Below are 25764 nucleotides of genomic sequence, written 5' to 3'. Positions count from 1 at the left end.
TATTTCTTTGGCAAAGAAGGAAATGAATATTTTTATTGCTAATTATGTGTCTGGTTAAATCAGTTCAAGAATGGCATATAATAGGTTATGCTGAGGTTGCATAATACCATCACAGTATGGAAAAGGGCTAAAGCCTACCTTCTTTAAAGGGGTCTCTGGAGGATGACAGAGTCATTTTTAAATGTCACTCACCATCTTATTAACAAATATAGAAACCATGTTTAATAGGTGGCTAATTAAAAAGAGACCAAAATGACTGCAGTAAAATGCAAGAAATCTGCTCAAAAACACAATACTAAGATTAATAACTAAGTGGAAGCTCCTTTGATGAAAAAGCATTACTAATTATGACCAGCATAACCTCACACTCATGACAGTCCCCTCTTCTCGTTCATTTACGTGTGCAGTTGGTTTTTACAAGTATGAAATACCTTCACTGGAACTCAGCCTGGAGCTGTTCAGCTTGGCAATTTCCTCCTCTCCTTTCAGGTCCTCTTCCTTCTCCTCACTCATCTCAATGTTGTGTTGCTTTATTTGGTCTTTTTCCTTGTGTTTCTTAGACTTCTTTTTAGACTTTTTGTGAGACATTGAATGACTTTCTTCCATAGGCTTTGGACACTTTAGTAGAACTGAATCAGAGGGTAAGGTTTCCAGAGAAGTCCTAGAGGTATATTTGTCTTGCTGGTCCTCACAGATACTACTGTTTTGACTAAAACTGTCAACAGGCAGGTCTTGAGTCCCCCGGCCCTCTGGAGTGCTCGGGGAATTGGAGTTAGAATCTACAGTCTGAGGAGGGTTGGAGACGGGCAGGTGGGTTGAAGGCAGTGGTGGAGCGGCGGGGATGGCAGCAGCTGCAGGGGGTGGCAGGAGGCCTGCAGCTGATTTTTCACTGGTAGAATTCAAATGACCATTTAATGTTGGCGGCACTCTATTTGTCAGGTGAGATATTCGAGCTTTTTTATTCATTAAAGGATCAATGAAATCTGAATCTAAAAGCCGTTTCTGGTGGGGGAGGGGGACAGGAAAAAATATGAGCCAGTTTGCACTAAAATTCAATTATATGCATCACTGGTTACCATAATAACAACTGAGTAATTTTATTCATACTTAAGTTTATCACTGGTGTTATGTTAAACCTTTCTCCAAGCTTAAGCAAAAACAAACAAGCCAGAAAAACAAAAGTGACATAAATTTTCATGTCTAATGTAAATAGCAGAATCTAGCAAATACAGGGGTGAGCAAAAGCAGGTTTTCTGTGCCAATGTGACATTCTTTTGAGTTAATAAAGCTATTGTAATAATCATAACCTGCATGTCGTTTTCCATACAAACAACTATAAACCTACTTCTGCCCACCCTTGTATATGTTTCTTGGAGTACTTATCTCTCTGATCATACAGCCTCACCCTAAATTCCTTGAGAGACTATGCCAATTTCTGTGAATTATACCACTTAGGAGAATATTAAATAGAGGTGGCCTCCTTCCTCTGCTGACCTAATTATAACAAGTGAGAGAAGGACATAGTTCGGACCATTTCCCTGTCAAAGCTATAGGGACAGGTAAAGGACGATGAGCCCACACTTGCTTAATCTCTAGTGTGCTAAGGTATGAATATTCTGGCTGTCATTTATTACTTCACCTGTCTGAAGATGGGAACAGCCAGCACCTTCAGAGTAATTTCTCTAAGTATCTCTATCATTGTTGAAATACTCTTCATATTTCCCCCTTCACTGGATTGGAAAATAAGTCCTAATAATTGGTCCATAAAAATGATATGGAATTACTGTTTCAAAATTTAAAAAATCATGCTAATAATAGCTCAATCCAGCAACAACAATAACAGCATTTAAACTAAAAAGAAAATTCAGACAGTTGAAAAGTATAAAACATATATCCAATGAAATACTGTGGCTTAAACTTCAGCTTGAGAGAAAATGAGTTAATCATCCCATTAATTTAATGTTTTCAACTTAGCACAGTTGATCTGGCACCTAGTACATAATCAGAACTATAAGCAGCTTCATGGTAAGTGGCATTAAAATTGAGGCTTCTATAGATAGTGTACATGCAATGTCAGGATTGCTTTTATTTTGTTCTTCCTCTGTTCCTCACAATAGGTTGCTAATATTTTCTGACATGTGAATAGCCTTTGCCCAGGGCATGCTTACTGCTCACCATACATCTGTGCTGTCTCCCTAATCCTTGGGAGGGGAGTTCAGAGAGAACAGCACTCTAGCAGCAGTACTGGGATAAATAAGTCTGTTTCACTGTCAGTCCCAAAGACCCAGGAAACAGAGAGTTAAAGGCTGGCCGGGTGCTCTGAGAACCAAGCAGGCTTAAACTCTAATACTATCCAGGATCTCCCCATCTTTTTCTAGGATAAGCTGAATTGCTTGGGGGAAACTAAACTGGATTAAAGTTTAATTGCAGTATTCTGGTTGGGATCTAATTGAAAACACTTTAAGAAAATATGTATAAAAATGGCAGAAGTTTTTGTTTGCTTATTTAAAAAATATTTTTATCTTCTGGAACGTTTCAAATAAAGTTAAATATCTTCAATTTTCTATATAATCTGAGACTATATTTGGGATTGGGTAGGTCTTCTAGTTAGTGGCCAAATGGAAAAGTAGATCATCTCACAACAAAATGTAACCTTTAAAAATGGAAAAGGTAGACATTAAGTCCTTTGACAAGCACTATAGTACAGTGGAGAAGAGTTCTGGGCTGAGAGCTGGTACCTGAATTCTAGACCGAGTTCGGCCATGGATTAGCTACATGAGTTTGGGCAGACAAGCTGTGCATCTTCTGTAGCCTAACTTTTCTCGCATATAAACAGAGGAACTGAACTAGATGGCCCCTAGGTTCATTTCAGAACTATCAGTACATAAGTTTATGAAATACCTGAGGAGAAGATGCAGTATCTCTACTAGAACATACGGGAGATTCTGAACGGCTGGTGCTGGCAACATTCTGAGATGGATTTAGTTTTCTGTAAAGGACACACATGTTCCAGTTATGGAGAGAATTTTTAAATCTTCATGATAGAAAGCTTACCATTGCTTCTCTTTTCCCAGCTCAACACGAAAATAACAATGACCAAAATAATCTTATATGCATTATTTTTAAAGAAAAAGTTTTTTTCAAAAGAACTTACCTTGAGAGCACTGACTCTAATGACCGTCTGTCAATTTCATTGTATCCAGGCCAATCTCTCTGAAGCTCTTTAAAAACATAATCCTTTAAGGTATATGAGAGGTCCTTAGGGTTCAGATTGGCTACCTGATACAAGGTGTGAAAACAGAATATTAAATCATTTTGCTCTTTCCTAACCCAAAATAGGCAACCTTTTGGATTTGTACTGAAAATAACTGTATCAACTGGCCACAGAGAGACAGCTAGATTTGCATATACCAAATCTCAATAAATGTTGTTCAGCTTCTTTGGAGGAATTAAAACTTTATGTAAATATCTAATTTTTTTCTCTCTGAATGGCCACTGCACCTGTCATATTTCTAATCAATCAGTAAGCCCATATTAGGCAAAAAGTAGAGAAAGATTTTTTTTAATCAATTTTTTCTAGTCAAAAGAATCCAAAAACAGTTATATTATCAACATCATTATTATCTACTTTTGACTCACAGTAAAAATCCCTGGTCACTTGTATTAAGAACCAAATACTGCCCAAATGTTAGGTTATGAACTTTTCCTTCAGTAAACAACAGAAATTATCTCCATAAATAGTATCAATTCTGACAAATCTGTCTGTCAGTCATTTTCTTTGATAAGAACCACTTATTCAAAGTCCCTGAACTTTCCAAAAACCAGTAAATAGAAACAAACCAAAATAACCCTCAAATTGCCGTTACTAGTCTGCCGGTTTATTTCCAAGTGTAATCTTTTCTTATCCCCTAACTACAATTCCTAGAGTATCCAGGCCTAGAGATCTATTAACAACACAAATGTACAAACCAAGAGTCATTTTTAAGGCTGGCAGAAAGGTATTCCTCCTGTCAGTTCCTACTGGAAAGTCCTGTTTTAATAATTTGACTTCTTTCTGTGTAAGTACTATCAAATATATTAGGATAGTTATGCTTTTCTCACAGCTCAGCAGAATACTAATGTTAATGCTGTTATAAAGTAGAAAATGGTAGGCTTATCTTAAAATTCAAATTTGCAGGTAATTGATATTAGATACAATCAGATTTCTCAAAGTGAAATAAATATAACAATCCTTAGATTTTTCCTATTATCCAGGGCACTACACATGCTAAAAGCACCCCAGAATTAGAGATTATGGTTTTACTCATAACATTTAGTATCATATCTTGAATGTGAGAGAATAGATAAAAATAGATTTAAAAGCATTATTCTTTGAATAATAGATACAAAACTGCAGGTTGTTGTGTTTTTTTTAATAATGAAATTTAAGAACAACTTTGGAAATGTTATTGCTTTAGGAAAAAGAAAACAGATAGACTACCATTTATGGTGGGTTTGAATTCTAATCAACATTTATGACCCAAAGTCAGTATGAAAAATATAGGCAGTTACAAACTATTGACTTTAACTAAATTAATGACCTAATTTTATACTTAAGTTTGTGATTAGAAGGTAACTGATCAGAACTAATACTTTATAGATTCATATCCTTTAATGAAGACAAGTGACTGATCTCAACATACCCAACAGTAGAAAAACACAGAGTAATACAGGCAACAAACAGTATACAGGGCAACACACATTTTAAACTATGTAGTAGGTAAAAATATTCTAGTTTATACCAACTAACGACTGAGATAATACATTGCACAACTTCACCTATATAAACTAATAAAAATCATGACAATCATTAAGGTGATTCAAGACTGAACACAGGCAATGAAATCTTCTTGCTTACTTTATTAAAATAAAATTTCAGGGCAAAATTTATTTAACCAAAATAAAGATGATTCAAAACTTTAATTTTTTTATTAACAATTCAGAAGCCTCTAACTTATAAAACCTAGTATAAATGCCCACATTTCAATTAGTTTTTAATTAAATGTTTAAACAAGATGCTTTAACTCAATATTCAGGAGTTCTATTTCATATAGCATTGATCAAAAATGATCCTGAGACCTAGCCAGTTTATCTCAGTGGTTAGTGTCGGCCTGCAGACTGAGGGGTCTCAGGTTCGATTCTGGTCAAGGGCACGTACCTCGGTTACAGGCTAAATCCCTAGGCCCATCAGGGCACGTGCAGAAGGCAACCAATTGATGTGTCTCTCTCACATTGATGTTTCTCCCCACCAGCTCTCGCTCTCTCGCTCTCTCGCTCTCTCTCTCTCTCTCTCCCCCACCCCTTCCACTCTCTCTGAAAAGCAATGGAAAAAATATCCTCGGGTGAGGATTAAAAAAAAAATGATCCTGACATCTCTCTACTTCAATAATAATAATAATAATAATAATAATAATAATAGTTACAAGAAGAATAAGCCTTCTTAAATGAACTTCTCAACAAGAAGGTAGGTGGAAGGAACTCTCTCCTGCTGTCCTTACCTGTTGCAGAATTGCTCCGAGGGAGTTCTTGTCTTTTTGATTGACACCATCTTTCTGCAGTCGGGCCAGCAGCTCGGGTTTCTTGTAGGCCTTCAGTGCCAGTAAGTGAATCACCCTGTCCCTATATGGCCGCTGAGAAACACTGCTGCTGCCATATGTCTTTCGAATTGTATTTGCAGGGTTCATGGGGGTTGACCTTTTCCTTTCAGGCACTGCATCTGAAAGAGCTTGAGGTGCTTTCCGAATTTGCACTCTTTTCCCTACAGTCCAGTGGAAATGACATTTGTTACACATTTGTGGGTAATAATAAGCATCTCAGTTTCCACAACCCTGAGTTAGGTACCTATTGATTTCTGGAGGGAATAAAGACTATTGCTTTACTTCAGCATTTACTTTAAAGAGATATGCAAACAGAAAGCATTCTGAATAAATGGCCTAAAATATGAATTAGGAATTTTTTCATGAAATCATTTATTGAAATAAATATTTATTATAAAAGTATTTTGGCCACTTAGCTACACATAGATAATAATTAGTGACACACATCGTAGCAACAAACTAGAAATTTTAAGGATGTAGGTAAAGAATGTAGGTATTTGATGTTAAATGGAAATTTACCTTAAACATTTCATATATTATTTCTAGAATAACACCTAGAAATAGAAATTAGAATGAAACTGTATAAGACCCTCATTTTATAATTTCTGAGGTGTAATCTTATGACTCATTTAGTATACTATACTCTAAGCCCCTAACTCTGTGTACTCTGGTTAAAGAGAGGAAACAACTGGTAGTGACATACAATGAGGGGCAACTGCATTAGGTACAAGTCTAGCAACTAAAAACAAGGGATAAGTAGAAGCAGTCACTTAAGTGCTGTGGTCTAGGGTGAAAATGGCTGGCTTAATGGGGCAGGAGATTTACTGAATGATTCTGTCCATGCCAGGCTCCCTAGGCCTGGCCAGAGGGTCTGCTTGACACCATTCTACCTAAGGTAAATGGGAAAGGATAAATGATGTCACTGGCTCTTACATGGTTTTTTACTATCTGAACCTAACTAATTGTAAATATCAGATCAAAATACTGCACAACTAAGGAACTCAACATTAAAGGGACATTGCCCAATGATAAGAAAAGCTATTAAATTAAGGTACAATTAGAGTTTGGGAGATAGATTTAGATCTGGCTTCTGAGTTTTTCTTAATTTAGAGACCGCTAGATCAATGTCAGATGGGCAGGGAACTAACTGGTTATCATGTACTAATTATGTGTTGGGGAAGGCACTGCTTTCAATGGGATAAGCTCAAATGCTAAAGTGCTGTCTTAGTATTTGGAGAGTTTTCTGATAAATACCCAAGTTTTCATACTTGTACTTCTTTGTGGAAAAGGTTTCATGGACAACTGCCTAACGTCGACTGTTGATTCACATTAGGCTGCACGCTCCATGAAGGCAGGGCTGTGACTGCTTTGTCCCTCAGCAGACCTTGACGCAGAATTTGATGACTAGCAAAGTGTCAAAGTGACTGATAGCAAGAAAGCAATTGGATAGCAGAGGAGCCAGAATCAAAACAGTGTGTATTCCTATACTGCCAGACTGCCAGAATTGGAAGACATTGAAATTTCTAAAATGGCAAATACAAACCTCCCAACCCACCATTTCTCAGTTGCAACAGTGTTCACAAACAGTACTATTCCTTGATTTTTTAATAGGCATTTGTGAAAAGAAGAAAACAAAAAATAGGGGTCACAAAAGTTTAGGAAATGCTATAAATTTCACACTCCCTTCCCCTTGAAACCTGTTTAACTTACTCTTCCCCAAACAAGGTTACTGTGGGGTACCCTCACTCCAACTCTCTAGGGAGGGAGATGGGCAGAGAATGTTGTTAAGCTCAACACACCATGAGTGGTGATTTAGAATGAATTCAAGCTAGCAAGGAAGGCAAATAAAAATAAAAACACAAAGTGAGAGTACTACCACTATGTTCTGGGCTGCCCTACCTTTTCTGTATGTCTGACCCACCTCTGATCCTCAGTCTCAGGAGAGCCCCAAGGTCTCCTGAGTTTACCCCCAACCTTCCCTGAAGTAGACACAGGGCAGACAAATAAGGGAGGCTCACTTTGCCCTTAAGAGGGGTATAAGTATGATGTTTGAATAGAAATTAGAATCTGGTCAGCAATATGACAGTGTTAGAGTCACCCGGGGTCTAATGTTAGACTGGCATCCACCAGTCCATGAATCTCCTACCTGCAATACACTCACTTCACCTTTACCTCATTTTTCTTTTAAATAGCCAGTCATGAGGTAACCCATTTCTTTCAAATGCTGGAAGAACTGTTCAGCCACACTGGGTCAATGAGTTTTATGCAAAAAGTACTTGCTCACTAACTCCCCATCAATTTGTGCCTATTCAACTAGGAAGGAGTCCTCTGGTTAAGGTTAGAGAGCCTACAGATGAAGAAAACATCAGTGCTATAAGTAGTTAAAGAATTGAGATGCTAAAGAGAAAAAAAGAAAAAGAAAAAAGTAAAGCAGGAAAATGTCAGGTTCAAAATGGGCAGAAGAAAGGCTTTAATTTTATTTCTTACATTTGCCTTAGAAAAGCCCTTTTAATAAAGCCTATGGGAGAATCTAATTCTCTTCCCAGACCCAACTGCTAATCAATTCCCTGGGCTCCTTATATAAACAGCAGCAGTAGATCTGACAGGGTTGGGTAATCTGGGACTATATCTAAACCACCGTTTCATAATGAAGTCCACTTTTAGCTTCTCCATTTAATGAGATGGTAGAAGATTCTATCCCTTCATCTAATGACTCTGAGTAAATCTCAAAGTAAATCTTAAAACAGTATAGCAGAAAGAGAGCAGGGAGTGTAGCCATCTCCTGCAGTTGTTTTTCGGTTCTGTGGAAGCTGACCAGGACCCCTGACAACACTGACCAGAGGCTTTAAAATCACTGGCAGGACTTTGATGATGGTGTGACTGTCATGGTTAACTACATAATCCATTGTAGTGGAATCCATCTCCAACATGTGGCATTTATGATCAGTTTTCAAAAGGTTTGCTATCAAAATATATACACACAACAGACACAGAATGTTAGAACTACGAAGAACCTTAGATGTTATCTAGTTCATATACCCCTTATTTAGTATTTGAGAAAATTAAGGTCCACAGATGTTAAGTGTTTTGTCCAAGGCCACTCAAACATGCACTAACTCATCAGAAATTAGGAGAATGGGGGCAGAAGTTAGGAAAATTGGGAATAAAATCTGAGAATTAGATTGGTTGGGTTGTTTTCTATACCTAAATAAATACTAGCATTATAAAAATTTGTAATTCAATAAAATTCCAGAATTTTGGTAGGAGTCAGTGAGCAGACTTAAGATACTATACTAGTAAGCCTGGAGCAATGGTAATTAGTCATTTTTTTTTCTTTTTAACAAGCAGAATGATTATAACACAACAGTGCTTACAACTGATATAATGCCATGACTTGAAGTGGCAATATTACTGAAAAAATAATGTTTTCTCCTGCTCTTCTCCAGGCAAAATAGGTTTTGGTTCTTTTTAGCCCACAGGCTTTCAAAAGCTCATATTCTTGGGTGAGTAGGCCAGATAATCCCTAGGAGCACAGTCTTTATCCCCTTAAACTTGGTTTGTGCCCTAATTCAACTGTAAGAGGTCTGCCCTGGCATTATGTCACCATAACCCTACAATGGGACCACCATTATTCCCATTTGTCCTCTAGCTTGGCTGATGCTGTTGAAAGAAATCTTATTCTGCAGGTACCTCTAAGTTGGCATAGGTGAGCTTTTGGTATCATTTTATATGATATATTCAATTATGAATTGCAGAAGTATCTCCTATTGTCCTAAGAAAAAAACACAATTTGTTAGTAAGGCCAAACCCGTATCAGTCGCTCCTTGCTGATACCAACAATTTGGTACGTAAAAGGAGAGGTAATCATAAGCTACTTCATAGGGTGATTGTGACATGTAAAAGCTAACCAGTGCCTTATGCATCACAAGTACTCAGTAAGTGCTAGATAATATTAGTACTGAAGGGTGACTGATTGCATTTTAAATAACTGAATGAGTCAGATAGTTTTGAGATACTGAAGAAAGCAGGAAGATATGCCCTGAGCTACCTAAAAGGAAAAACACATGGTAAAGGACTGACAATGGATAAGGTTAAAAGAAAAAACCCAAAGCGTGCCATAACAAAGAACAGTGAAAAAAATCAAAAAACAAACAACTGAAAAGCCAAACTAGATACTAGTCTTTTGCTCCCCTCTGTTCAGAATTGATGAGACTTTTCTTAAGAGTAGTTTGTCCAGTTTTGAACTTTGAGGTGAAGAATTGGAGGCAGTACAGAGGAGAGCAATAAAAATAATTAAAGGGTTGGGATACAGGCCATATTAAGAAAAGTTAAAAGGAGCTGGGGTTATTTGACTTAGAGAATAAAAAGCTGAGGAGGTAATGACAAGATTTAAGGCCAGAAAAAAACACTGTGCTATGATGGTGAGTGGCTGGGGCACTGAGGACAGCCCAGAGGAGAAGACTAAACAGAGCACTTGGGCTGGCGGAGGCCACTGCAGGGCTCCAATGTGGGAACATGTGTGTGTAAAGAGGGTAGCCAGCTCTTCTTAGAATGCGTAGATGTAATTTGGTTCAGACTAAAACTTAAATAACCTCAAATTTTATGTGGGTCACTCCCAAAAATGTATATAAATTATTTGTAGTGCCTGTAAGAAACCCTGCAAATTCTAAAATTCCCATATCATTAGGGAGTGTATGGTCTGTGGGATTCTGGGTGCTGAAAAGTCTGTTGTGCAAGCTGCAAATGAACTCTACCTGACCCTATCAACAAATAAAAACACATGGACATAGAGGACACCCAAGTATCATTCAATACAGTAAGAATCAGTGATTTTCAGGCTTGGGAATAAATCTAGATAAGGGTTTCCAGCTAGTTATACTGGGAGGGAAAATCACTTCGTTGGTCTGAGTCTTCTATTCCCTTGTCAAACAAACTGAGTTGTCTCACTATTTCTAAAATGGTGGCATTGGACAGAGTAAAAAAGTATTTTTAAAGCAACAGGGATAGAAAATTCATAGTTTGTATTTAAATATAAGTGCAGCAGATCATGGATTTTAAAAATAATTTGAAATTTAGCATACTAGCATAGAAAGTTAATTAAGTTACTTATAAGGATAAAGGAGAAAGAAAGGAGGTTGGCAGCTGTTATTGTACTCAGCAGGAAAGGGAAGGTGAGACATCTCATTGCTGTTAACTTACTGAGCAGGGAACTGGGCCCCGTGGGTACAGATATGAATTGTTGTTAAACCAAACTAAATGTATCTAAGCTAAGCACCAGGTCCCAAGAGCACTGGCTTTGTTCCAAAGAAATACTTATTAAAAACACTCACTAGTGAAGCTTCTCAAACCTGACTGTATTGTAGCTAGGTTAGCAATGGGAAAATACAGAAGCAGAATTCTAACCAAACTATGGAAAGATATTAAGGGAGTTGGTTGTCCAAGAGACTGTTTTTGTGAGCATTTATGTTTCCAAATTAATATCCTTTCATCATTTACTACCCAGTGACTTATATTACTAAACTGACCAAGGCCTCAAAGAGCTCATTCTCACTCTTGATAATTCCCTTTATTACTGTTAATAGTCACTATGAATGGACTCTTTAAAATTGTTAAGGTCACTGCTCATAAAGGAGAGACTCATCTTGCTTGTCTGGTCTTCCTTTCCTTCAGTCTGATGAATATTTGAGTGAGCTGATGATAAACATAATGGAAGTGGAGCAGGCTCTTAATTAATGGATGAGGATGAGGATCCATAAATGACATCACAACCGACGTTCCAAGGAGGCATAACACTAATGCTTGCTATAAGCACATCTTATACTTTTGTAATAAAAATACAGCTGTTGTGCAAAGAACCTCTGAAAATGTAAGCAAAAGCTGCAACTATAAGATTATCAACTTAAAAATCCTATGAGCAGATTTTTTGTAAAAATAACCCTACAAAAGTGCAAAACAAAAAACCATACCATCCTCCACTGAAATTACATCATTCAATAACAAAGAAAACACAATGGTACCAGTCTTAAAACCTCACATAGTAAAATAACTTGACCAGGTCCCAATATTATAAAATAATAACAAACAGCCACATAGGATTCAAATTTATAAAAGAAATAAAAGCTTTAAATCTGTTTTTCAATTAACCAGCAGTCCGAAGAAAAACAATGACTTTTGACCATGTTATCCAAAATAATCTGAAAACCAATTTTTGTGTTTTCATGAAATTAATATTACTCATATTTACCTACAGTGATCTTGAATTATTCCAGTCAATCAGCGAGAAGAAGAAAGATATCTATACAAACCTACATATGGTCCGCCAGGTTTGATCACTTTTGTGCTTCGGTTTCGGGATTCCTCCTCTGCCTGGGTCATTCTTTCTCGAGTCATCTGATACGAGTCGTTTGTCGCACACACTGTAATTTTATCTTGTATAAATCCCAGGCAATTGAGCTGGGAGGCTCCAGAGCTGTCAAATAAGACGATGGCTTTATTAAAAATGTCCTTCATTTTGTACAACAAAGTACAAGCAAGAATTGTACAATCCAAAATCAGCAGCCCAATAATAAATTTGAAATCCTAAAATAACTAATATTAGTAATTTTTAAATGTAAAGATTTAAAATATTTGAGTTTCTCTTCTTCATTCCATGTCACTTTTTTTTTCCTACATTGTGAAGAGAATGGGTGAAGTGAGCTCACTCTCAGAGATCAAATCCATGAAACTGAAAAAAATCAGCCTTTAAAGTGAATACCAGAATCCGGGTGGGCACTATAGTTCTTTAACTTAAACATCAACTATTTTTAAGAATGAGCTACCACTGATATGAGAAATGCTAAAAGTTTAACTTTTAGTGGAACCATAATATGCATGGTTTAGAAATGACTAAATGAAATAGACACACCACAATTCTTTTCATTTTTTATAAGGTATTAATTTTAAAGCTAAAATACTGCCAAACATTAAAACTTACTTTATTATTATTAGCCTAAAGATCCTAAACATTTGTAGAATTTATATTTACCACTTTGTTAAATCTCTACATAAGATGACCTATTTATATGGCAAATACTGAAGAAAACACTGGACAAGAGATTTTGGCAGAAATATTTTTTAAAAACTTTTATTTAAACAATCATGCATATTAACATTGGCCCAGAGGAAGGCTCTGTTACAAGGTATTATGCTAATAGGGGATTATAGTAACAGCTATACTGATATTTTAAAAAGAAATTACTATGGCTGTATAACAGATTGGAATATAAAAGTAATGAAAATGCCATTGCAGCTCTGATACTCGATTTCCAAACTTAATTGGAAATAGCTTTGTTATGATGCTAAGAAATAAGGACTGATAACAATTTATGTAAATTGCTAATAACTGTGCAAATACTATTTTTAAAAAATCAGTTCATTCACCTCATAAATATTTATGGGGCAGGGACTGCATGTCAGCAGTGTGTGAGGTACACAGGCTGTGACAAGGACCAAGACAGATGTCCCTACTTCAAGGAGCTCTCTCTGTCTAGTGGGTGACAAGGATGAGCAAACTGAAAATTATGACATAATGTGATAAATGCCAAAGGCAGGAAATCCCCAGGAAAGTACTTCACCTGGACTTGTGGGAGAGCAAAGGCTTCCTAGAAGAAGTGATGCTTGAGTGATCTAAAGGGATGACTAGACAAGGGGGAAGAAGGACAGAAATGTTCTAGGAGGATAATCGACCTGTGCAGACCCAAGGGGAGCAAGGAAGAGTTTTTCGGTTAAGCCAAAAGACAATTAGAGATGAGGGTGAAGAGGGCATGAGAAGTACAACATACAGGGCTTTGGAGGTCATGGTATGGGTTTTGGACTTTATCCCAAGAATAACAGAAGGTGAAAATAGGGAAGAGAAAACATCTCATTTGTATTGTAGAAATATTAATCTGGATAGAACAGATTGGGAGGAAGAAAGCAGGAGAGCAGTTAGGAGGCTACTGAAGAATTTAGAGGGAAGAAATGATGACCTGAACAAATGTAGGGCAGTGTGAATGCAGAGCAGTAAACAGATTCCAGAGATGGTGAGGAGGCAGAATTGATAGGATTTGGTCAGTTACTAGCCATAGAGGGAGAGGGTGGGGAATAGAAGTTAAAGATCATGCCCAGGTTACCAGGTATGTGGAGCTGCCATTTACTGAGATACTGGGGTAGGGTTGGAAGCGAGAAAATGAGTTCATTGTTGGACATGGTGACTTTGAAGAAATGAGAAGACATCTCAGGAGGGAACCAACTGTGAAGAATATTAATATTTAAAATAAGTAATAAGAAGATGAAAAGGAGACCACAGGAGCCTGAAAAGGCATAGCCAAAGAGGGAAAGGAAATCAGAAAAGCATTATGTCATGGAAGCCACTGGAATAGAATGATTCAAGAATCAGAGTGGTCAACAGTGTGAAATGCTGGCAAGTTTAGAATAATAAGAAACTAATAAGCATTCACTGGATTCAGGGCAAGGAGGGCAAGGCCCCCATGGGGGAGCAGTTTCAGTGGAATGGTGGGGAAGGAAGTCAGACTTTGGCTCCAGAAGTGACTGCAAAGGAGGTTGTCTATTTTTGTTTTTAATGAGGCTCACCTGAGCATGTATGAATGCCGAAAAACCAATAAAAGGAAGGCAAGGGGAAAAAAAGGGAGAGGTTTAACCCTCAGGGGAATCGGGGGGGGGGGGGATGGAGAAGAAAAAGTAGAAATAGAAGATTGCAGCAGAGTACAGAAAAGACTGCAGTATGGAAGGTGTGGTGGCAGGAAGTGGAATTCCAACATCTCTCCCTACTTATTAAGCAACTTACATAGTGAGAATATGCTGAACCTGTTGCCAATCACATTGAAGTTTTAGTTTGCACAATTCAAGATCAAGAAACTGATCTTTACATGAAAACTAAACAGCTAAACCCTGCAGGGAAGAAGGTACTTTCTAGAATTCTCCACTCATCACTTTTCAACCTTAAAAGTTCAAATACTTTGACATACATGTATAAACATTCCTACAGTCTTTATCCTAGCTCACTGTTTCCCACACTTGAGTGTACAATAAATTATTGTACAGGGCTGTATGCCCCAAACTATGTATTTTCATTAGGTCCGTGAATGGGCCGCTTTAAGGAATTTTTGAAAGGTAACTTTGACTTTGGGATTTCCTCCATTTCACATACAAGAAAAGTGTGGCTTAAGGAGATTTATAAAGAAAGTTAAGAAAGAAGAGTAGTTAATATGTAATTTTTAAATATCTATTTATTGAACATTTAATTTGAGCTCCACCAGCATTGTAAGAGTAGAAAAAAGGCATATGAAAGGCTCTGCCTTTGAGGAGCTTGCACAAATGCATGAAAGACAGGATCCATGGTGAAAATAAAAATTCAATTGAAAAGAAAAGGTGGATACACATTATGAAAAGGTTCGCTTGCCAGGTTGAGATCTGAAAGTTTGAGTGCTGTTTTTTTTAGTGGCAAATTTCAATTTATACCCATACCACACCATCTTATAAAGCACTTTGAATCATACTTTTATACTTGGATCATACTTTTTATAAAGCACACCTGGATCATACTACTGCAATAGCCCCAATTTTCTCACAATAATTATTTCTGTTCTCTTGCTGCATCATGTCTAGTTTCAAGTGATTTTAAATCCTTCTCCAAACAAGCAAGGTAGAAATATACACACAGGGTATTTGTGATGTAAGGGGGAAACCATATTATCTATGATGATATGACTGGTTTTGAAGAGGGAAATTAAATTCTTTAATAAAACTCCTAATGGGACATAGTTCAATTTTATGTCAAAATGATATCACTATAATAAAATAATTCTCTAAAAAAGACAAGCATTCCAGGTGAATGCACCACAATTAGAAATTGGTGTGCCCTGTGGTATGTAATGAACACTAGACTGGAAGTTAGGAGAACTCAGTCTCATTCAGCCCAGTCACTAACTAACTAGCTATGTAACTGTGGGTAAGTCACCTGTGAAAAGATGGGGTTGAACTATATAATTACCAAGGATCCTTATACTTGGTGATTCTATAATTTACTGCAATACTGGTGAAAATGATTAGTATCTGTGCTGTACACTATAATAGCAAGTAGACACCTGGCTATTGAGCCTGTAATGTGTGGTTAGTCTAAGTGAAGAACTGAATTTTTAATTTTATTTCATTTTTATTGATTGAGATGTAAATAGCCACATATGAGCAGTAACAATCACCGTGAATAGTGCAGAAAGATCTACATAATCTTTATAAAATATACAATTTATAACAAAAATATAAGTTTGGAGGTGGACAATTTTTAGAAAGCAAAATTAACATATACTCGGGAAAAGGCAGATTAGAAGTTAGTCACCTTAAATGAGAGGAACAATTTAGAGCTGTTTGGGTGATGTGTCTTATTTTATATCTCTGCCTAGCGTGCTCACTTAAAACACAACTTTCCTTTCATCTTTCTCCCATGCACAGCAAGCACTTACACAGTTTTAAGTACAGCACAGACGAGATAGGGATGGATGGCCCAGGGCACTTTGGGCTAATATCAATGTCTCCTGGGAGGTTGGGGGCTCTAAGGCCTTGTCTTTATCCACAGGCAGAACAAACTCCCCCTACTCAAGGGGCCCATTCTTTAATCAGAAACAACCACAGCAAAGAAGAGTGAAACAAGTGGCGCATTGTTTACAGAGAATCTAAGTAGATAAGAGTTCCATGGTACCCCGGGATGTGGGTGTGTATTCTTGTCTTCCTCATTTTTTAAAAATTTTAGAAATGACTGCTATACTGGGGTTAATTTCTTGTTTCCATTCTGCTGCAAAATAAATATTTTTAAAAATCTACCTTAAAACAAGGCTTGCACAGAGAAAAAGAAAGGGAAAATATAAGATATATAGAATTTTTTTCCTTCCTTTACTCCTGAATGTGAGCCTTGAGTGTACTATAAAAGGGACTCTTATTTAAATGCAGTGAATGAAAACTTTTTAAAATCCCCAAACCTGTCTTTAATACAACAAGCAAATAAGCCATGCTTTATAGTTTAAAAAAACTGTACTTTAAAAATCCCTCAAGAGCAAGAATGTTAAAATTTTTGTGATTGCATCCGACAGTGACAAATATAATTTCTAGCACAGAGTAGGTACTCAATATTTCTCAGATAAATAAATGAGCTTTACCATTCAATTCAATAAATATTTATAAATTACTACTATGTATTTTATTGTTTAATTTTTTAAAAACCCTCAAAGAAAAATGATTTCTCCTTTAGTATACCCTGAAATGCACTTACCTAGAGAACCTTTGCTGGATGCAGTCAAAGCTGCCCTGAGGGTTGTCTTTACCCACATTTGACAAATAGAAGTTAAACGTATGCACTTCATTGACAGGATCATTTCTGGGAATTTTGACAAGCTACAAGGATGGAAAAAGAGAAAAACACCTTAAATTATAAATTTTCCATAAAATGATCTGACAGCTGACTTACTGTCTTTCAAGTAACATTCATTTTATATTCAAGCCCTGCTGTGCATTTAAATTTATAGCATTTAAATTACCAAATCATCCAAGGAATCTGGAAAGCATGTCTATCACCACATTCTCATGTCCACTTTTTACCCTAAAGTGCCAGTAATCACTTCAACTCAGTAATTAGTTTATGAGAGGAACCCTCTTAATTGCAAATGAGCAAATCATTACAGTTCACATGAAAGAGTTACTGAACTGGCCAAAAAGTTTGTCCAGCTACACAGGTTCTGTCTGACTGACATAACTCCTTGCTTAATAGCTTCTAGATATTTAAATGCTCTCTAAGATAGCCCTGGCCGGTGTGGCTCAGTTGGTTGAGTGTCATCCCATGCACTGAAAGGTCACTGGTTTGATTCCCAGTCAGGGCACAAGCTCAGGTTTTGGGTTCAGTGCCCGGTTGGGATGTGTATGGGAAGCAACCGATCAATTCCCCCTCCCTTCCTCTCCCACTAAAATCAATTTTAAAAAACATTTAAATATTCTCTAAGATGGAGTCCATATCCCAATCTTTTGCTCTCTTATTACATACACATTTAATTTAAATCTTGCTACTTTGACTAGTATTTTTCAAGAATAACTAGCAGCATAAGGTGAATGCTATAATTACATTCACACCAGAATGAACTCCTCATTCATTCTTTTCCTTATAGAACAGGGTCAGCGGCCTACAGAGATTGATTTTGCAAGGCACTCCAAGGCTGAGCCCCAGGCAACACTGTGAAACAGGCATATGTTTTCCCATGCTCTTGCTCAAAGTCTGGTTTCTCTACTAGATGACTGAAGGGATAGTGCTGCTCTAGATGACTGAGCCCCTGCACTGGCACATATTCCTGGCACATGGTAGAAGCTCAATAAACATCTGTGAACAAATGAACTGGAACATTCTTACTGTCTTTCAACTGCTCCACCCTTTCCAGCTCCTGAGACCTTTTTTCCCTTGGGTCTGCAGAGGCCACCATGGTGATAATTACAAAAATGATTCATTGGCACTAATGTAAAATATGACATCCTGCTCTCCAGCCCCCAAATACACACACAAACACTCATAAATGTTCTAGTAAGCTTAAGTATGTATTATGACCTCTGGTTAGCCCTCCAAAACACCCTGCAACTCTGACTTGCTCACTCTAAGACTCCTAAACCTTTGACTTACAGGAAAGTATTTGAAGTCACAATTCCAACCCACACCCTATCCCTAGAAAAGTAAAGAAAGGTAAGAAGAGAGACAATTTGCGGTATATGGCACATAGTAGACATGCAATAAATGTTAAAAGAATGAACAAGGATAAAAAGTAAGTCAAAGAAAAATATCTTTACAAAGGAGATTCAGAAGAATCATGCAAAGCTTGAAAGACTAAATTTCACCAAAGATGCTAAATATTAGACAATACTCCACAAAGCCTCCATCATCCATGAATTTAAACTACCTCTCTCTATTTCAAATTAGTTCTCATTCCTAGAGTAACAAACTTCTACATTTATTATCTACTCTATATCTACTTTATATCTTTTTTGGGCCCTAAAGTTACTCTTGTTTCCCCAAATTTCCCCTAGTTCTAAAATGCTGGAACTTTGTGAACAAGTTTTAATTTATTCTGCCTCTTAATATATATACATCAGGACAGTCCCCACAACAATCACTCAGTCTAAAATGTCAGTGGGGCTGGGGTTGAGAAACTATAGATTAGAAATAGAAGTAGGTCAGTTCCTTAGACGAGAAGTCAGAGAATTCTAACTTCAGTGACTTCTGAAAATTAATACAGAGCGGAGGGAAAAATGATATATTCAAAGAAATAAAGGTACCTATTTTATTTCAAACAAAAAGGAGTCACTTCAACTTATACAAAACACTTATTCCAGTTTTATAACTTCCAATCACAAGACACTGAAAAATAAATAAGTGTACATAAGCCATATTTACAGTATATTTAGCCATTGAGAGAAGGTGAATATCAAGTACCTACTGCCAGTTAACTTCTGCAACCTCTCCTACATGTCACAAAGCCAACAAATAAACCAATGGCTTAACAGGAGTTATAAAAAAGTAATTCTTTAGCAATCTCTACTTTAGATTTTTTTAAAATTGAGAAATAAAAAGGAGGTCTTGAAGAGATACTAATTTACTATGAACAAATTCTCAAACTGAGAAAGAATCACTTCAGGATAAAGAAAGCAAATCTTTGCAGTGACAGTCTCTGAGAATTCTGTTCCCCTAGTAACAGAGTAGAAAGAACTAGAGTAGTTTTCAACTTAAAAAACAACAACAGAGTAACACTAACCTGGAGAGTCCTTGTGATCCCTACCATTCCTCCTCATTCTCACATATGCTACATATGTTAATTAAGTTCTCAGGCTGCTAACTACCAGTGACAAGCAATCTTTGTCCCCAGTTCTGTGGAAGAAAGGCAGTATGGTGGAGAATGACAACAGGACTTAGCAACAATTTTTCCTACCCAATGTTCACTACGTGGGCACGTGTATGTGAGCAATGTGTGGATGGAGCCAGGGGAAGGCATCAGGGTAAATCACTTTCATTTTGACACCCAAGAGTAAATCTGATTGCATATCACAATATTTTTTCCAGCTTCGGAGGTGGGGTGGGTGTTGGTGGTTAAGGAATGATGAGGGAACATGGTGTTCTGAGTTTCTACATCACTGTTCCTCAGTGGTTTTTAGAGCAGCAGCAATGCAGATGGTACAGACTGACCTAATCTCAGGCATTTCCTAGAAAAGATCTGAGTAAGATGTCACCAAGCAATCTTTATATCTTTAAAATTTCAAAAACTTAAATTTCATGGCCTATAGATGTTGTCTATCTAATTTTCTGAAGATGGTACAAATTAGACACAAATTTTATTTGTAAAAATATCTAAATGTACTCTTACAAATAAAATGGATGTGCAAAGGAGCACTAATGTTTATAGCTGGTAAGTCTGCATAACAGTTTGGCCTCATGGGCAGTAAAGCAGGAGACTCAGTTAGTGGAAAGAGCAGGTTGTGCATGACAATTCAGGCAGGTAGAGGTGGGGTTGGGTGGGGGAATGGAGGCTTCAGAACTAAACCAAGGGGACTTCAGAGTGAACCAGAGCCTGTTGGTCCACTCTGTGGAATTGCTGAAGGCCACAGCTAAGGTGGCATCTGAGACCTTGTCTAATCAAGGGTGATTATTTCAGAGACTAGACGAGAGAGTAACTTGCAAATACTCATCTCTCTGACATATAGGAGCCTATTCCACAGCTTGTCTAGATAGTGAAATAAAAGCCAGTCTTTTCTTCCAGAATAACCACAAGGCACTTTCTTATAAACTGGACTTTGAATTTACGGAATATGAAAGGGAGATGAAAATAAAATTACCGTTATTGGTGGATCAGCTTCTGGGGACTGGGCTAGCCACCATGGGAAAAGAAATTCTGAGGTCTAATTTAGAAGAAATCTTGGAAGAGTATTCCTTCATGTGATAGGAACTTCTAAATTTTAATTATAGTATTTTAAGCTTTTACTATAGGTCAGTGGGAACACCTTTACATTTAGGGACTCATGGTCTGCTTGAAATTTTTAGCTAAATGCCTTAAGAATGAAATATTTAAAAAGTATCAAACACTATGATTCCAAACAGCTTATTCAAGATGAAGAATATAAAAAGATACCACCATGTTCTAGGCAACTGGAAAAGTAGATTTTAAATTTCATTCCAAAAATGAAAGATTGAAAATAAAAGATTTAGGATCACAATCCACAACCCTCCTCCCAAACTCTAGTCTGTCTTCAATAAAAAGCTATGAAGAAAAAGTTTCAGGAAACTTTCAGACATTTATAATTAACATAAACACTGTATACCAAGATTTGTAAGTCAAAGCTTCTAATTATTCTGAGATACAAGCTCAATCATGTGGCAATGGAATACTGTCTGAAAGGTCATTTCAACATCAAGTCACGGCTCTCCTATTTACATAAGGATGTAGGGCAGAAATGCAATGAGCACATTGTTGTAAATTTCTCACACAGGTGTGCTAACATCTGCTTAAAAGCCACTGGTACCTTTACTGCAGAGGTTTCCTACTCTTAAGTCAAACACTTTCTACTCAATATTAGATTGAGGTAACACACTAGATTAAAAATAAGACCATCAGGTTTTTCTTTAACATTTATTTAAAATAAATGCTTTATTCTTTTGCGGTATTACAAATGATTTAAACTTACAGAAGCTTTTCTTGGACAGTAATTCTAAGAGTTTTAATATCCAACCTTTTCTGCTGCAGTGACTGTAAGCATGCAATGAGATGCTCATGACCCAGTAGTACCACAGCTTGATATAATAATGCTTGGTCTTTAAAAGCAGACCCATGGTGCTGACAGGGCCTTTGAGATTATCTATTTGAATTTCTTCATTTTATAGAAAAGAATCAGAGAGAGGCTCAGTGACTTGCTCAAGGTTATGAGTCTATTTTAAATGTTTATTGTCTTTCTCCCAACTATAATATAATCCTTGGAAAGATGGAGGCTTTTGTCTGGTTTGTTACCTGTATATATCACCAGCATCTTGAACAATGTGTGGCACAAAGTAGTCACTCCGTACACACTTGTTAAATGAATGAAAATGTTGATTAATGCCTGAGCCAGTACTAGAACAACTGAAGTGTCTGCTTTTTTTCCACCAATATTTCCAAAGCATGTTGAAAAGTTTTCTTGTACGAAAAAGGGGTTCTATCTTCAAATAAGTTTGGGAAATAGCTGGTTAAACTAAACAACTTTCTTTGCTCTACATCCTTTCATACTAAATTGTAGTTTCCCAATTTGTATGACCTCAGAACCCACCTCTCCTCTGGTACCTCAGGAGCCAGCACGGCTCTTAGTAATATTTGACTACTATATCTATTATTTTACTATATATAAACTATATATATCTTAGTTTGGCTATGCATAAAGATTGCTACAAACATTTAAACTTTAGAATTCCCTGTTGTTCTCAAATCCCCTCCGTGCTCTTAATGATTCTGTGATTTCCTAACAATCTAGAAAATTCAGTTTAGCTAGAGGAATGCATTTGCATGTAGTGTTCAGGTTTCAGAGTTTAGGGGCAGCATAAAAAAATCTAGAATCAGAACAGAAAATAGAAACCTCAACCTGAAAGCCACAAGTCCTATTTTTCAAACTAGAGCTGTAGTTATGACTTAAGGCCTAACATTATGGGTTTAGGGAAGGGAAAAAAAAGCCTCTCTGATCAGCCCAGATGTGGAAACCAATGCCAGGGTAGGTGTGGGAGAGTAAGAAAGGCAGGGGATCTTTCACTGGCAATAGAAAAAGTTAATTAGTATTAGAGAAATCAATAAGAACTAAATATTCCAACTGACAGCGAATGGCAGGGGTAGATAGGGTCCCATACATACTAGAAACATCTGAAATTTCCACATGATATTTTACTGAGGCAAGTAGTGCAAAATGCTAAATTTTCTAGCACAAAAAGAAATATCGGCAGTTATCAAAAAAAATTCAGGCCGTGTAACAATTAATATGTATAATTCAGGAAAAAGTAAGTTCACTTGTTTCCTTGCATTCTTCATCTTTAGCAAGATGTGATATTAAGAAAAAAAGTAACGTAGAATATCTTTCCCTATTATTCTTCACATACCTTCTTTAGATCCAGTTATTAAAATTTCTTACAAAGTTCATGATGAAAGGACAGAGTAAGCCTATACAGAGCTTTCTCGGTTCTGTTACTTCTGTGGGATATGGTCTGATTAGAAAAATCATTTCTTGAGAATTATATTTTCATCCCTAATATGTCCTTTCAAAGTTATGGCCATTTTGGGGAAACCACTGAGGGCAACATTTCAAAACTAATTTTAACTGGTTATGAATAAGCAGTAACATCTATGGAAATAAGTGCTAATTTTTAAAAGTCAAATATACCCAAGTTACTATATAACTAAAACTAAAACAAAACAAAACACAACTGCCCTGAGTAATTTTTGGTTCTCTTAATATGAAATCAGCTTTCTACATGTGTGTAATAAGATGACATTGACTGATGGATTTGTTCATTTAATTCATTTATTCCATAATTATTAATTGACTACTTGTCAGGCACTGTTCTAGTTTCTGTGATACATTAATAAATAAAACTGACAAATATCTCTGCCATTAAGGCATATATGTATAGAAATCCAGGAGTGAGATGATAGTGGCTTGGGCCACGAAATGGGGAGAAGCAGATGGATCTGAGATACATTTTGCAGGTAGAGGCAGCAAGATTCCTACACATACTGAATGTGAGGAATGAAAGAGAGAAATCAAGGATGACACTAATGTGTTTTCCTTTAAAAGATTGGAGTTGTGTGTGGGTGTACATATATACATATATGTATCTATATATGTGTCTATGGTATCTTGAATATGATAATGAGTATCTTAATGTAACTGAACCCATACTAGCTAAGTGCACTAAACTACAAATGACCAATGCTGGTTTCACCAGCTAAAAGGGGGCTTCAAAGTGAGTTCTGTTATGACTCATTTTGTAGTGTCATAGCTAAAAATTATTTAGAAAAGACCAGGTGGCTGGGTCTTTTGGTTGGTAGCTGGGTATTTCCAGGAAAAAAAAGTGGTGTGTGTGTGTGAGTTATTGGCAGAGGAAATATGCAAACAGCTAATACTAGAGATCCCTGTATCAGGGAAAAGGTATACCAACTATGAACCATGAGAGAATAAAAAATCTGTATTTGAAAATCATTGCAAAACTGATTTAAATGCCAAAGTAGCTTTTAGAAGGAAAGTGAGAGAACCACTGAGAGAAATTAAGAAATTTCTTCCAAACTTCATGGCTGAATTAATCCACAAGTCTTTCTTTACTCTCATTCAATTCTGTAACTATCATAAAACTGTTTTTCATTTTCATTTTATTAACCAGTCCCTTCTAAAATTTAAGTACATTGCTTAGAATCAATGCTTATATAGAAAAGAATTCTCATTTTGTCCCTAAATCTGCCCACCCTCCCACATCATGTCTCAATAAACTGACATTCATCTCATTACTGAGGTTACTGGCATCCTGGAGAGTCAACCTGACTCTTCTCTCTCACCACTGAACACTCCTCAACATCCAGATAACCACAGTCCCACTGCTTTTACTTCCTAAATTCTCTCTCAACTGTTTGTCCTCATCTCCTTCCTCTGCTTTGGCTCATTATGACCTTTTGCTGGACACTTTGTCCTTCAATCTCCACTTCTGCCTGTTCTTGGTCCCATCCTCTAATCATTCAGCTGCCAAAACTAGTCTCTTAAAATGCCAGTCTGACCATGTCAGTCCCAAGAATAATTTATTTCTTCATGGCTCCCTACTACACATATCTACCATTGAGGTTCCTTCTCAAAAGAAAGGCCTGGGCCTCACTCTCCACTTGTATTTGATGTCCCCACTTCTTGTCTTGGCTTGTTCTAACTTATTCTTTATTTAAGATTCATGTCATAAGCCCTTCCCTCAGGGAGCGTTTCCTTCCCCAGGGAGATGGGTTTAGAAACCCCTTGTCAGGGTCCCCACAGCCCATTGGGTCCATCTCTACTGCTGCCTTCACTATACTGCATGCTAAGGACCTGTTTATGTGTCATCCTCCCCACCAGACTGTGAGTTCTTCGGGGCACGGACCATGGTCTTACTTTCACATGTATTTGGAACACAGTAAATAAAAATGTATTGGATTCATATAAAGAAACTTGGGATTAGATTAAGTTCACTCAGAAGATGCCTTATGATAAGGACACTAAAAAGTTAGAGGTATAGCTGAAATAGATCACTTAAGAGTCTATGGAAAACCAGATCTCCCAGAGCAGGAAAAAATAAATAACAAAATGAAAGGAGGAAGAAAAAAAAATCCCACACAGTTGCCTGCTGTATGGTACAAATATCAGGATGAGAAAGTCTCTGACTTCTCTTGTGCTATGTTTAGCCCCAAAAACCTAGGCCAAGTGACTTCCTGGGTGTGTGGAATTTAAATTTATAGGTTTTTATAGGTTTGTGTGTTTTTTTTTAAGTATCTTTATTAAACATTCACAAAATACTGTGGCCTCACCAAATTCCATTTGAAAATAGGATCCAGCTTCTTTAAAGCCATTTTATATTTTAAAGGATTTAGGGAGACCACACTAAGTAATCCTTAATTTAGTAATTCTCCTGGTCAAGTAGGAAGCAGAATTTTGTTTTAAAAATTATTTGTTTCTTCAAAACAAAGCCCAAACCTGAATTCTACAAAGAAAAAAATCTTAAATATCTATGTCAATTTCCAATTTAATTGCCAATATTCTCTTTTTCTCGCTCTCTTGGAGTCTTGAGGAAGGCTCTTTTTCTGTTATGCCAGGAGGAACTGCTGGAGAAACACGGGTGGGAATAAAATTGACACATGGCAGTCAGCGACAGCTGTGTAAGTCTAGGGAAGAGACTGGTACTTGACAAATGTGAACCCTCAAGATTAAGTTGCTGAAAGTGACCCAGGCCCTTGATTTTGCAATATACATGGTTTTACCCCAAACCAATCAATGTTACCATGAAAGATTGTAAATTTGGTAACATAAATAATATTTAAGTCTGAAGACTATT

The 25764-nt window shown here is 36.8% G+C and overlaps 1 protein-coding gene across 1 annotated transcript in view; it reads right to left on the bottom strand.

Annotated features, from left to right (window-relative positions):
- The window catches only part of ELL2 (elongation factor for RNA polymerase II 2), a 74912-nt gene that overhangs the window by 12446 nt on the left and 36702 nt on the right, over positions 1–25764 (bottom strand). The window contains exons 3-8 of the mRNA XM_081132742.1: positions 16939–17060; positions 11942–12105; positions 5538–5797; positions 3155–3279; positions 2902–2989; positions 432–1002 (exon numbers count right to left, since the gene is read on the bottom strand). Coding sequence (XP_080988868.1) covers positions 432–1002; positions 2902–2989; positions 3155–3279; positions 5538–5797; positions 11942–12105; positions 16939–17060 — 1330 coding nt within the window. The remainder of the gene's footprint in view (positions 1–431; positions 1003–2901; positions 2990–3154; positions 3280–5537; positions 5798–11941; positions 12106–16938; positions 17061–25764) is intronic.

This window comes from Miniopterus schreibersii (genome assembly GCF_964146895.1).
Source record: "Miniopterus schreibersii genome assembly, chromosome: 3".
Lineage (NCBI taxonomy): Eukaryota > Metazoa > Chordata > Mammalia > Chiroptera > Miniopteridae > Miniopterus > Miniopterus schreibersii.
Note: the sequence above shows the minus strand (reverse complement) of the source record. Positions and strands in the feature narration are given on the sequence as shown.